Source organism: Taeniopygia guttata, chromosome 11 (genome assembly GCF_048771995.1).
Source record: "Taeniopygia guttata chromosome 11, bTaeGut7.mat, whole genome shotgun sequence".
Classification (NCBI taxonomy): domain Eukaryota; kingdom Metazoa; phylum Chordata; class Aves; order Passeriformes; family Estrildidae; genus Taeniopygia; species Taeniopygia guttata.
Window position 1 is genome coordinate 4723515 of NC_133036.1, and position 13258 is coordinate 4736772.

A 13258-nucleotide genomic window follows, 5' to 3' on the forward strand; every position below is an offset into this window, starting at 1 on the left:
CTGTTTCGTTAATCAGGCTGGCCAGTAATTAATGTGATGCTAACTGGTTCTATTCAGCAGATGAGGTCACCGAGCATGGTCTTGTTTCCAGGATAGGATTAAGAAAGTCCTGGGAACAAACTGTTTGTGGCCATTTTTCCCTATTTAGGCAGGGTTCAGTGCCTCTGTGTGGTTTCGATTCAGTTCTCTCCTCCTTGCCCCTCCAGAACGTGATTGATGGGGACCTGTGTGAGCAGTTCAACTCCATGGAGCCTAACAAACAGAAGAATGTGGCTGAGGAGCTGGACCGGACCCCACCCGAGGTGTCCAAGAAGCTGGAAGACATCCGCACGCGCTACGCTTTCTGAGTGGCAGCTGGCAAGGGCAGAAGTGCTCACAGCTCCTCTGGGTGCTCTTCCAGGCACCACTGGGAGGAGGAATGTGTGCTTTTTTTCCCCCCTTTTCAAATATTGGTTTGGTCTTCTTGGTTTGTGTTTCGAAGTAACGTGACTCCAGTAAATACAGTATCAGCTATTAGGTTTCCCAACACATCCCGCTGCCTATGTGAAGGCTCCCGACATTCCGGCTTCTGGCCAGAGCAGTTCTCTCTTGGGAAGTGCCCAAGCAGGGCTGCCAGCTGACCCTCAGCCCCATCTCCTTGTCCTCTCCTTCGAATGGGGGAGTCCCAGGGTGTCTTGCTGAAAGTTCTGTAGGGCAGATCCAGCTGAGTCTTTGTTGGGTCAAGTGGGGTTGTGATTTCCCAGCGTTTTAGGAAACAAAAGCAAAGGGCTGTGGCATGATTCAGGATTACCAGGCTCCTCTTTTAGTAGCCAGTGTGAGCTGCTGTGGGCTTATACTAGTCCAGGGAGCAGCCAATGGGAGGCTGGCTGTGTGGAGGGTGTAACTGTCACACTTGTCTTGTATTTTCTGAATTGCAAGGGGGTTTTTTGGACTCGCCATTTCTGACTGTTTTCCCTGTAAATAGAGTTTTGTACAATGTTGACTCTCTTGGGGGTGGGGAAGAGCGAGGCCTGAGTCTGGGACTTGATTTGTTTCATAATAACTTTGGCAAGAGAGTGTCTCCAAGCTGTGACTGTGAGCAGCACATGAAGAATAAAAGCCTGTTTTTTCACTACCCTGGCGCTGGGGCTCTTCTTCGTGGCAGCTGCTGCTGACCTAGCGGGAGGGGAGGAGGAGAATAGCAGAAATGTGCACACCCTGAGCCCCTGTGCTCCTACAGGCCCCTTGCTGCCCCCTGCCCTACCTGGAGCTGGTCCCCTGCTGCTTGGTCTGCCCTGGGACACACAGAGCAGGCTGTGGAGAGAGGGAAGAGCCGTTTTTGCAGCTGTTCAGAGCATGACTGCACGTTGGGGTAGCAGCAGCAGCTCTGGGAGGAGCAGTTTGCTGACAGGAGGGCTGGGGAAAGGTCCTTGTCCCAGAGGTTTGGTGGCTGGCTGCAGAAGCTCCCAGTCAGAGTGTACCCATACAGCAAGTGGTTCTGCTGGGTTGCTCCCTGCTTACTCCTGCTGGAGGGGGCTGTCTGATAGCCTGTGACATTCAGGTAAGGATGCTGCTCCCCACCTGGGGCTTGGAGAAACGTGGTCCTTGATGCCTGTGCTTCCTTTGAAGAGCTTTCATGTTCTCCAGTGCACGTACTGGGTGGGGTGAGGGCAAACACCCTCCTGCCCTGTCCTTTGCACCCTCCTCTCCCCTCCTGCCTTGTTTCAACCTTGGCGGCCTGCGTTGGCAGGGGCTTACAAGGAGGACTGCACCCTTTGGCTCTGACAGCCCCACCCATCCTCTGCTGGCAGAGCAAAGGGCTCTGTGCTCCCCTGGTTTGAGTGGGGGTGGCTGTGTCAAGGAAGGACAAGGGGAGCTGAACTTTGTGGGGTCCAGCTTCTGGCTTGCCATAAAGTGCTCACCCTGTGCTCCCTGTCCTCCCTGAGGGAGTGATGCTTTGGATCAGAGGGCACTTCAAACAGAGCTCCAGTGGCCTTTGGTATTTGTCATGCTGGTGTCCTGAAAGTGAAAGCAGGGAAGGGGGGGCATGTCTTGAGATGTTCCCAAACTGGTTCCAAGCACAAGGTTTTACTTGCTTGGCTGTGCCTGGTGAATAAGCTGCTTCCAGTAAAAGGCAAAGCCTGGAGGGGACCCATTCCTGGCCATAAGGAGCTGGGTGCTTGTGGGGAGCTGGCTGGGCCCCCAGCTGCCCTTCACTGGGACAAGGAAGGTTTATCTCAGACAGAGCTCCTCCCTGCAGCCGCAGGGGACTGCTGCCGTGTGGGAGCAGAGCTCCCGGGGCTGTGCACTGTGCACGGGAAGCTGTTTGCCTTGGGCTCATCCCAGCGCTGATTTCCAGCCCCGGAGCAGCCAGGGAGAGCAAACCGCCCCCAGCACAGCGCTGCGCAGCTCCACACTTTCTCTTCCTCGCCCCATCCCGGCTGCCAGGCTGATGAATACGTGGGCAGGGAATGCTATTAAATGGCTTCCTCCAGCGACTGCAGCAGCTGCGGGCAAAATCCCTGCGGACACCTGAGTGAGGAGCTGGAGCGGCTCCTTCCCTGCTTAGAGCTGAGCATCTTGCCCCCGACGAGTGCTGGGAGGGAGGCAAGGGCCGTGCCCGAGACTGGCCAGGACCAGGGGAAGCTTGGCAGGAGCACGGCAGTGGCCCTGACTCCGTGCCAGGGGAATCCCAGTGCGCTCTCACAGGCAGAAGTGCATTCCTTCCCACGCGTTTCCCTGGGAGCACTGACCCACTCTTTGATAGCCGATGTTTCTTGCTGACCCTGTGGATGCTCAGCAGCCCTGAGCGCAGACACAGTGGCTCTTCCAAGGGGCTCTTCAGGATGATGTGGGGGAGGACAATGTCCCATGTCCCTTGGCCCCTGCTCCTGGCAGGAGCTCAGCCCTGAAGCATCCTGAGAGGGTGACATGGGCTTGGGCCAGAAGGAGCAGAGTCAGCTAAGAATATTTCAGCCCCTCTGAGATTAGTGCTGCAGTGCAGCCCTTCCCCAGGCACATCCTGGGAAGGCACTGGCTGATTCCCACTTTGATTGTCCCAAACGTGCCCATGGGTGCTCAGCCCAGGAGTGCCCTGGGGCACCTGGCCAGGAAAGCGCAGCACCCTAGAGGTGTCAGTGCTGGCAGAGCAGAGCCTCCTGCTGAGCCCAGGGCTGTGCAGAGTAATCAGCTGGGCACCCCAGCGGTTATGTGGGCGCTGACTGGGTTGGGTGGACACCCTGCAGGGACGGCTTAGCACCCTGAGGAGTGGAGCCATTTACCATAGTTAGACCAACACCCAGGGGCTGGTGCAGCAAAGTACCTCGAGGAGCAGGGAGGGACCCAGCAAGATGAGCCAAACACCCTGAGGATACTCAGCTGGATGAGCCGAGCACGTTGGGGGTACCTTGACTAGGTGAACTGAGCAGCTGAACATCCCGGGACACTCAGCGTGGGCTCACTGAGCACTCCCGGGGACACCTGCGTGGAACAGGGAGATACTCGCGAGGGTCAGCCAAGCACCCTGGGGACACCCGGCTGAGACAGCAAAGCACCCCGAGGAGCAGGGAGGTATCCACGAGGGTAAGCCAAGCACCCTGGGGACACGCCAGCCTGGGCTACCTGCGTACCCTGGGGACTCTTCCCGCTCTCCCTCCCTACCCTGGGGACACCCCCCGGCGGGGGTGGCCGAGCACCGGCGGCGGAGCAGGGCCGAACTCTCCGCGGGCCGTGCGGGGCGGTCGCTCGGTCCCCACTCCCCGTCCGGCCCCCGGCCGCCGCCCCGCCCGCTCCCCGCGCCGCCGCCCCCCGCCCGCCTCCCGGGAGCGCGGGCACGGCCCCGCCGCCGCCGCCGCCCGCGGCTGGACGCGTCCCGCGCCCGCGGCCCCGCGCCGCGCCAGGTGGGTCCGCGGAGCCTCGCGCGGGGGCGCGGGGGGCGGCCGGGCACCCACGGCCCCGCTCGGGGACGCGCCACGGGACACGCGCACCCCGCCACCCGGCCGCGTTCGCTTGGGGACATACTGCGGGGACATGGCACGGAGGTCCCTTCGCCGGGGGTTGTGGGTGGCACCGCTTCGCGCCGGGACACCGCACGACGCCTTTGCGTGGGCGCACGGCACGGTACACGGCACGGCTGCTTCCCCCCGGGACATGGCATCGCGGGGGGACACAGCGTGGCCCCCCTGGCACCGGGATGTGGGGTGGGGATGGAGATGGGGCCCCTGCCGTGCTGGGATATGGCATGGACACAACACACCCTCCTTCGTGAGGGGACACGCTGTGGAACATGTGGCGCAAGGACATGCTATGGTCTCCTTCCACAGCGCGGGGGCACGGCAGGGCCCCCTTCACAGGGGTGTAGGGACACGACACCTCTGTGTGGGGACCCAGCACGCGGTGGCTTGGCCATTTTACCTGCCCCGTCCCCCAGCTTTCTTTGGCTGACTTAATCACCGCTGGGATAGCTGGGCCGGGTTGATCCCCCTCCCTCCCTGGAAATCCCCTGAGGGTGTCATCAGGGAAGCCCTGGTAGCCCTGCCCCAAGCAGGACAGAGGCATAGCGGCTCCACGGCCACCCACAGTCTTTTGGCCACTCGAGGCTCACGCGGGGCTGTCCCTTCCCCGCGGCCCCGGGGCTCGGAGCGGATGTCCTGCCTGGGGGCTGCAGCCTGGGCATCTGCCTGCCCTGGGGCTGCAGCCGGGGCTCTCTTCCCCCAGATTCCCTCTCGCAGTCCGGGGGTGCTCCTGCACCCCTGCAAACACATCACTGCCAACACCCTGTGACGGCCCCGGGACCTGCTGCTGCCCTGCCACAGCTGGAGAGGAGAAGCCAGCGGGGACTGCCGGGAAGGGGGACTAACCCCCCATCCATGGCAGGGGACAACTGCCCGGGGCTACCGGAGAGCAGCCAGTGCCCGGAGCCTACACCTGTCCCTTGTCCCCACACCATCCACGCCACTGCCCTGGAGGCTCCCTGTGAGCCCCAGCCATGTAGGCACAGCCTGGGGCTCCACTGACGGCCACCATCAACATGCAGCAGGGCTACGCTGCCGTCCTGTGTGAGTACAGCTGGGGGACAGGGGGGATGGCCTCAGGAGTCACCTCAGTGGGTGTCCCTGAGGGGGCTGACACCACTGGCTTTGGCTGCTCAGGTGTCCTGGCTGTGCTGGGGCTGGAGGCCGCGGCGCCGGGCGAATGCGAGCTCACCCGCCTGCTCCAGGACAAGCTGCAGTATGAGATGCGCCTGCAGTACATGGTAACCCCAGCTTTGGGAGGTGGGGGGGACACGTGGCATTGCAGGGCCCCAATTTGCTCCAGGGGGGACATGGGTGGGGGGCAGCACCTGCTGCTCTACAGCTGCTGGGTGCTGTGTTTTTTACCAGGGACATTTTCTACCAAATTGTGCCCAGGATTACTTCTGCTGGGGGCTGCCCACACCAAAGGACACCGGCTCCCTGGCATCATGCTGAGGCTGGCAAAGATGTGCCCATTACTTTGCCCCTTGCCAGCCCCCATGCTCTTCCTTGCCTTTCCAGAAACACTACTTTCCCATCGACTACACAGTTCAGGTCCAGTACGAAGAGGTGCTGAGACCATCCAACATCACTCGCCTGGTAAGACGGTGGCAGGGGAGAGTCCCATGTCGGGAGCACTCCAGGGACCCACGGGGCTGCACGGCTCTCACCCTCTTGCCCTTTAGCGCAACGGGACAGTGTCGGAGGCAGCACTGCGGTACCTCTGGTTCCATGTCAGCTCCCAGGCAGTGCTGCGGATCCGTGAGGTGCTGCCAGAGAAGCACCCATCCTGGAAGTACACCCAGGAGCTCTGCCAGCTCTTTGATGCCCTGGGCGAGGAGTACAGCAAGTACCGGCAGGTGAGGCTCCCCCCTGGCACCCCAGCCCAGCTGCACGTCTGGCACTCCTGTGCTGGGAGGGCTCCACAAGGGCATGGTTCCCTCGGGGTGGGTTCAGTGGAAGGGCTGGGCAGGGTGCCAAGACAGAAATTGGGTGTGGGGAGTGGGGCCGTGGGGCAGTGCCTAAGCAGTGCTGCACATCTGGCATTGGTGGTTCAGTGGTAGAATTCTCGCCTGCCACGCGGGAGGCCCGGGTTCGATTCCCGGCCAATGCAACAGCTTCACTTTTTTCTTGCCTGCGACCCAACGGGATTGTCACACACACCGACCTCCGTCACGGGGTGGCACTCCCAGGGCCGGCAGTCGCGGGGGATCAGGCAGAAGGTGCCCATGAGTTCATCCCTGTTTTCCTGGTGACAGTTTCTGCCTCTCTGCCTAAGCTTCTGCACCCTCATGGAGCTGCTGCACCCCGAGACAGCTGCGTTTGGGCACTGGGTGTGGGTGGCCTGTCACGGCTGGGTCAGCAATGTGAACCCAAAGTGCGGCGGGTTGTCCTGTGCCACGGGCAGGTTGTGCAGCCCCTGCGTGGGGAGAGGAGATTTGCTGGGTTGTCTCATGAGAGGTTAAGTGTGAGGGCTGCTGACAAGGCCTCCTTGCTGTAGGGGATGTGAGGCAGCGGGAAGAGGTGTTGGCATGGGCTGGAGCGGCGTGCTCAGAGCTGTGTTGGGGTGATTTGTGAGGGTGTTCAGAGGTGACAGGGCTGTCCCTGCTGGTCGCAGCGCTGGGTTTGGGAGTGTGGGGGGAGGGCTGTGATGCTGTGCACATCTGGCATTGGTGGTTCAGTGGTAGAATTCTCGCCTGCCACGCGGGAGGCCCGGGTTCGATTCCCGGCTAATGCAACAGCGACATTCTTTTGCACCCTGCTGTCCTTTGGGGGCTTCCAGGGTGCCCATGGAATAGCGCAGAGGTGCTCCGTGAGGACTCCCTTGGACATTCCTGTAGAGGTGCTCTCTCTGCATCTCCAGCACTGAGTATTCTTGGCTCGGTGGCACCGGGGAGCAGTGAGAGGAGATGCTTTGGTGAGTGACCGGCAGGGATGAACAGTGGCTCAGTGACAGCAAGGGGTGTAGTGAAGGTCCCTGCTTTAGGAGCAGCGGGAGGTGCTGGCTCATGTCAAGGGTGCCCAGGCCATGGAGGCAGATGGTAGCTGTGGGCACCTACATATCTGGCAAATGTGGTTCAGTGGGACAATTATTTTGCTCCCCCTCAAAACCCAGGGTTTGGCTCCTCATCAGTGCAGCCCGGTGTCCTGACTTTCAACTCTGCAGCCCCCAGCCCTTCCACCTGACTTGGGTCCATGCAGCCATGGGTTGCTTGTGCACCCCAAGGCAGAGATGTTTGGGTGCTGGATGTGGGTGGCCTGTCACAGCTGGGTCGCCAATATGAACCCGAAGTGTGGCTGGGCTGTCCAGTGCCACAGGCAGGTTCTGCAGCCCCTCTGAGGAGCGAGGGAGCTTTGCTGGGTTGTCATCAGAGGGTTACATCCAAAGGCTGCTGACAAGGCCTCTTTGCTGGTGAGGCAGCAGCAGAGGCGCTTCCATGGGCTGGAGCGGCGTTAGCAGAGCTGTGTGCTGGGGTGGCCCTTGGTGTGTCTGTGTGTGTGGTGTGCTCAGGCCGGCAGTGCCTGCCCGCACTGCACTCACTCTGCTGGATTTGGGACGGGGGATCGTGTGGGGAGGGTTCAGACACTCTGCACATCTGGCATTGGTGGTTCAGTGGTAGAATTCTCGCCTGCCACGCGGGAGGCCCGGGTTCGATTCCCGGCCAATGCAACAGTGATACCTTTTTTGGCACCCAGAGTCTCTGGGGGGGCCATGGGGATTCCCCTGGGTACCTGCAGGGATTGATTACACATTTCTCTGGCACATCTTTCCCCCTGTGTGGATGTGAGGAGTGTCACTGTCGGTGGAACAAAGCCAGGGCACAGTGGTGATCCCCGAGGCCTTGGTGGCAGGGAGGGACCCTGCCTTATGGTCAGTGACAGTCCATGGCTGTGACAGTGAGGGTTTCTGGTTTGGTGGCAGTGACAAGGGTCTCAGACTCGGTGGCAGTGAGGCCCAGGGCAGTCGGGTCTGCATGGGTGTGGGTGTGCTGCCACATCCAAGGGGGCTGTGTTTGGGCACTGGGTGTGGGTGGCCTGTCACGGCTGGGTCAGCAATGTGAACCCAAAGTGCGGCTGGGTTGTCCTGTGCCACGGGCAGGTTGTGCAGCCCCTGCGTGGGGAGAGGAGATTTGCTGGGTTGTCTCATGAGAGGTTAAGTGTGAGGGCTGCTGACAAGGCCTCCTTGCTGTAGGGGATGTGAGGCAGCGGGAAGAGGTGTTGGCATGGGCTGGAGCGGCGTGCTGAGAGCTGTGTTGGGGTGATTTGTGGGGGTGTTCAGAGCTGACAGGGCCTGTCCCTGCTGGTCGCAGCGCGCTGGGTTTGGGAGTGTGGGGGGAGGGCTGGGATGCTGTGCACATCTGGCATTGGTGGTTCAGTGGTAGAATTCTCGCCTGCCACGCGGGAGGCCCGGGTTCGATTCCCGGCCAATGCAACAGCGACATTCTTTTGCACCTCTCTGTCCCTTGGGGGACCGTGGTGACATCCTGGTGATTTGTCACTGCAGACAGACGTGGAAACCGTGGTGGCCGATCTGGTGAAGCTGATCTACAGCGCGGGCGCTGAGAGCCGGAGCAAGGCTGTTCGCCCCAAGGCACTGCTGGACAACTGCCTCAAGGTCATGCGGATGCTCTTCGGGGGGCCCTGTGAGTTGGGGATCACGGTGGGGGCCCCGATCTCGGGGAACGCAGGTGCCAGGGATGGATTCAGGGAAGGTCACCCTTTCCCACACCATGGTACCGTTCCCTCTGTTCAGGTCGGTGGGAGTCCACCTAACACTGTGGGAGATCCTTCACTCAACCCCTCACTGGACACCTCCTTGCCCTGGAGCCTTGGATGCTGCCTCTGCTCTGCTCCTCCCAGAGCCCCATGGTGGGTTCCCAAGGAAGCTGCAAAGGTGGGACAAATGCCACTCCTTCCAGGACCAAACACAACCCTTTCCAGAACTGTGGGACTGTTTATGGCTGGGATCTCGTCCATCCAAAATGTCTGCCACCCTTTGCATGGGTGTGGGGTCAGACACAGCCCCCTGTGGCAGGCAGCTGTTGTGGGGCACACAGCTCTCCCTGCCCAAGGGGCAGGTGAGGGCATCACTCTGTTTCTCTCCATTTGTATTTTTTCCTCAGCTTTGAATAAACACCAGTTAATTCTTTAGCATTGCAGCTCAGCTTCCGACTGGGTCCTGGGAACCTCCAGCCTTACCCAAAATAAAGGACCAGCAAAGAGAATCCCACTGCCTGCACTGCCTCCTCTTTTGGGGTGTTAGCCACCTCCCACACTGCTGTTGGGGAGAGACTCACTCTGGTAAAGGGACCCCTGCCAAGCTGCCTCCCTCAGCCCTGGCTGCTTCCCCAGCAAGGAAACATCTGGATTTGTTTGTTGTGCTTGGTGGCGTGGGCAGGCGGCACACTGGAGGCACTGGGGCTGCCTGGCTGCCTCCCCCCTTTACAGCCTAGTTAATTACCTTCATCAGCTATTAGAGACCTTAATTGGTCTATTCATGGCTTAGGCTCATGAGTCAATGGGCACTGCAGCATGAGCAGAGGAACTCTTCCTTCTCCTCCTCCTCCTCCTCTTTCTCCTCCTCCCTTCATGCCTAGTGATGATTCCTGTTTATATAAAGCCCACGCAGAGCTCATATAAAGCCACCAGCAGATCCACTGCTTGATAAGGGCTTTTACTAGAGGGACCCTCTCTCCCATCCCTGCTGGCTTTAACTGAGTCCCTGTGGGGTGCAGGGACCCATCTGGGGCTGCCTCAGCCCTTGGGGCTGAGCCCCAACCTTCCATTCCCTCATGTCAAATGTGGGAATGATCCTTCATTCTCCTCCACTGTGGGGAACCTGAAGCTGTCCCTGCAAGATGACCCTTTCCAAACTTCCCAGAGCATCCCCACAGCAATGGGCTGCGTGTCCAGCCCACTTGAGATATTGTGCATTTTCTTCTGATCCCTCTTTTGAGAGATGGCCTCAAAAATGCCAGCTGAGAGCCTCCACAGGAAAGCACTCACAGGATCAGGAATGGGAGCCTGTTTAGAACATCCCCTGGTGCACCATGAGGGATGGATTCAGGGAAGGTCAGGCCAGGATGCCCTGCTCAGGTCTCAAAAGACACCTTTAGGCATGTGCTGAGACTTGGGAGATCTCCCAATGTGAAACCCCCCAGCTGCTGGAATAGGAAGAACTTTTGCTGGCCTAGAACCAACAATAAAAACACCTGGCAGCATCCTTGGGGTGGGCTTAGAAAGACCAGCTGGTTTTGGGGTAGGCAGGCTCAGCAGGAGAAGAGCTGAGTTTGGGGGCTGTCTGGGATGCCCCCATAGGCAGTATGGCTTATGGCCCTGGAGTGAGGATAGCCAGGGGGTTCTTCTGGCTCCAGGGGATGCCTTGGATTCAGGACCACCCTTGGAGCATCCTTCCTTATGCTGCCCTGGCCCAAATCAGCACCCCAGACCAGGGGGGCAGTGAATCCAACTCCCAAACCCCAACCGGTTTCTATTCCCCTGTCCATCCTGTCCTGCCCCCACCCCGAATCAGAGTGAGCCTGGAAATGGCAATTAATCAACTTTAATTAATTATTTAAGCTCGCTGAGCAGATGCTGCTCTCACCAGGGCAGCCTCTGTCCTCTCCAGTCCCAGAAGGTGCCATTGTTGGTGGCTGAGAGCTGGGCCAGCAGCTGCAGGACACCCCTCACGCTCTCCTCCAGTGTCACCGGGCCCTGTCACACCCGAGGGCAAGGGAAAAAGTGAGCCAAGATTCTCCATCCCAACACCCCCAGTCCCACCCATGGTGTGGTGGAGTGCCAGCTCCGGCTGGGTTGGTTTGGGAGCAACTGGAGATGCTCCAGCAGCCAAGGGATGTGGCTTTGCACAGATTGATTGTCCCTCATTTGAGTGCTGTAAGGATGGGGGTTAATTTCTTCATTCCTAATTAAAAAGTGGCTCGTTTGCCAGCCAGAGCAGGGTAAGGGACAGCCGAGTGCAGGACCGGGGTGCCCTCTGCTGACACACTGTCAGGATGGGAAAGGAAATAAAAAATAGGGAAGAAATTGGATGATTTGGGGGGAGTGCCTGGAATTGTCCCTTTGCAGTGGTGGCACAGCCACTGTGGGACTAAGGGACTGCACAGATGTGGGTGCCCAGGGAAGGGATGTCCATGGGAAAATGATCTCCATGGGAAGAAATGCCCTGTGAAGAAGGAACGTGCTCATGGGAAGGGATGTCTGTGGGAATAAATGCTTCTGGAAAGGGATTTCTTTGTGCAAGGATGACCCTGAGAACAGATGTTCATGCGAAGGGGTGGCCTTGGGAAGGGATGCTCCTGGGAAAGGATGCCCCCAGGAATGGGACGTTGCTGAGCTAGGAGTCCATGCACCTCCCATCACTCACCACCCCCTGTTCCAAGGGAGGTGTCACATGTCCAGGATCCACAGACACGCAGAGGATCCCGCTGCTCCCGTACTCCAGGGCCAGGCACTTGGTGAGCATGTTCAGAGCAGCCTGGGAGGACAAATTCCCCTCCTTACCATCATGACCTGGCAATGCCAGGGCCGGTGCAGAGGGGAATCCCAGAGGAGATGACCCCCAAATTCCTCCCCATCCTCCCGAGGGCGGTACCTTGCTGCAGCGGTAGCAGATGTCCTGCCTCTCCTCCCAAGCCTCCGCAACCTCGATGGAGCCCAGGATGCTGGAGATGTTGATGATGGCAGCTCTGCTGCAGCTCATCTCACGCTGCCCTTCGGCCTCAGCCGCCTTCTTCAGCAGGGGCAGGAAGGCCTGCAGGGGATGGGATCTCAGGCATCACCATCCTCCTCCTCCTCCCTATTCCCAGTGTTTGGGGCAGGGGTTGCCTGTGTCCTCACCTGGCTGGTCTGCAGGGGCCCGATGGTGTTGGTGGTGTAGACGAGGCTCATGTTCTCTGCTGTCTCGGTGGCCAAGGTGCTGTGGCGCGTGGTGCTGCTGTTGTTAATCAGGAGGTTGAGGCCAGCACTTCCCACCTCTGCCTGCACCTTCCTGACTGCTGCCTCGATGCTGTTGGGGTCTGTCACATCTGCAAGGGGACAGGAGGTTTTGGGGACAGGCTGGTGGCCACGACCCTGGCAAGGTGCTGTAGGACATGGCAGGAGACAACTCCCAGCCACCGAGCATCCTCCTGGTCCCATCAGTGACCTGGTTGAGCTAAGCCAAACCAAGGGACCCACCTGCTTGGTGGCATTTCCTGGAACCACCCACGGCTGCAATTAAATCCTGAGAAGCTTCATCCCTTTCCCGCCCCAGCACTTACCCAGCAGCAGGATCATGACGTTGGGAAAGCCCAAAGCCACCTCGTTAACAGCCTAGGTGGAGAGAACGGAGGAGGGGTCACATGGGGAAGCTCACGGAAGTGGAGGGGGGGGCTGCACTGTGCCGGGGTGGGAAGAGGGTGCCCCTCATGTCACAGGTTACAACAAGATCCAGGGGGAGCGATTTGGGGCGAGTCGCTGCTCCTCTGCTCCTGGCTGAGCTCAGAGCTCCCTGCAGCAATGCCCCTGGCACGGGGGCTGCCAGTAACCCCATCATGCACACACCTGCGCCAAGAGATGCAAAATAAATACATGCACATTTGATACATACATAGATAATATTTAATCTATGTAATTTTGGTTTTTTAATGTATATATATATATATATATATACATGTATTTTTCCATACCATTCATCGTACATCAGGATGCTGGCGCTCAGCCTCCCAATTTCAGGTGGGATTGTGGCATCCCCAGGCGCCCATCCCAGAGCTGCCCTGCCCACACCGGTGCCCTCCCTACCTTGCCCTGGGGGTCCAGGCAAGCAGCGAAGATGTGCCGAGGTGGGCTGGGCTGCTCCAGCAGACCCTTCAGCAGCCCCAGGCCCAGCCCCCCGTCGCAGCCGGTCAGCAGGACGCTGCCCACCCTGAGCCCCTCCATCCCCGCCGCTCTCCAAGCCGGTTGTGCTGCCCCAGCGAGATTTGGCAACCGGCCTGGATAATCCGGGAGGTGCCAACGCTGCGGGTGCTGCCGGGATGGGTGGAGTGGGGGGCACCGCCTGCACCCCCTCTTCTGCGGGGGATGGGGCAGCAGGATGTTCTGCTGCAGCCCAGGGTCACCCATCACCTTGACCACGGGGTTGTTGCACTCCTCCATACCCCAAAACACCCACCCCCCTCAAGCCATGGGAAGCCCAAAGGGGTGATGGTGCCTTCTCACCTGTTCCCCATTGCTGGGGTGACCCCAGAGAAAATCCATAGCAGCACAGG

At 59.7% G+C, this 13258-nt stretch overlaps 3 protein-coding genes and 4 non-coding genes across 9 annotated transcripts in view; 6 read left to right on the forward strand and 1 right to left on the reverse strand.

Annotated features, from left to right (window-relative positions):
* Positions 1-1114, forward strand: part of SF3B3 (splicing factor 3b subunit 3) — a 28407-nt gene extending 27293 nt beyond the window's left edge. The window contains exon 26 of the mRNA XM_030282511.4: positions 207-1114. Within this exon, the coding sequence (XP_030138371.1) occupies positions 207-347 (141 nt within the window). The 3' untranslated portion in view covers positions 348-1114. The remainder of the gene's footprint in view (positions 1-206) is intronic.
* Positions 1115-3775: 2661 nt separating this feature from the next.
* IL34 (interleukin 34) lies at positions 3776-9217 on the forward strand. Of its 3 annotated transcripts, none has more exons than XM_030282026.4 (7): positions 3776-3878; positions 4696-5036; positions 5130-5233; positions 5514-5591; positions 5678-5851; positions 8497-8635; positions 8746-9217. In XM_030282026.4, the coding sequence occupies exons 2-7, from the start codon at positions 5009-5011 to the stop codon at positions 8763-8765; spliced, it is 543 nt and encodes a 180-aa protein (XP_030137886.1). In that variant the 5' UTR covers positions 3776-3878; positions 4696-5008; the 3' UTR covers positions 8766-9217.
* On the forward strand, positions 6035-6105 carry TRNAG-GCC (transfer RNA glycine (anticodon GCC)). Its single transcript has one exon. It is a non-coding gene; the product is annotated as a tRNA-Gly (tRNA).
* TRNAG-GCC (transfer RNA glycine (anticodon GCC)) lies at positions 6659-6729 on the forward strand. The gene has a single exon. It is a non-coding gene; the product is annotated as a tRNA-Gly (tRNA).
* TRNAG-GCC (transfer RNA glycine (anticodon GCC)) lies at positions 7592-7662 on the forward strand. The gene has a single exon. It is a non-coding gene; the product is annotated as a tRNA-Gly (tRNA).
* On the forward strand, positions 8354-8424 carry TRNAG-GCC (transfer RNA glycine (anticodon GCC)). Its single transcript has one exon. It is a non-coding gene; the product is annotated as a tRNA-Gly (tRNA).
* Positions 9218-10538: 1321 nt separating the features above from the next.
* LOC105758694 (uncharacterized) lies at positions 10539-13145 on the reverse strand. Its single transcript, XM_012570009.5, has 6 exons — positions 12792-13145; positions 12272-12323; positions 11850-12037; positions 11605-11763; positions 11377-11487; positions 10539-10706 (listed from the first exon to the last, which is right to left on the reverse strand). The coding sequence occupies exons 1-6, from the start codon at positions 13143-13145 to the stop codon at positions 10593-10595; spliced, it is 978 nt and encodes a 325-aa protein (XP_012425463.4). The 3' UTR covers positions 10539-10592.
* Between the last annotated feature and the right edge of the window lie 113 nt (positions 13146-13258).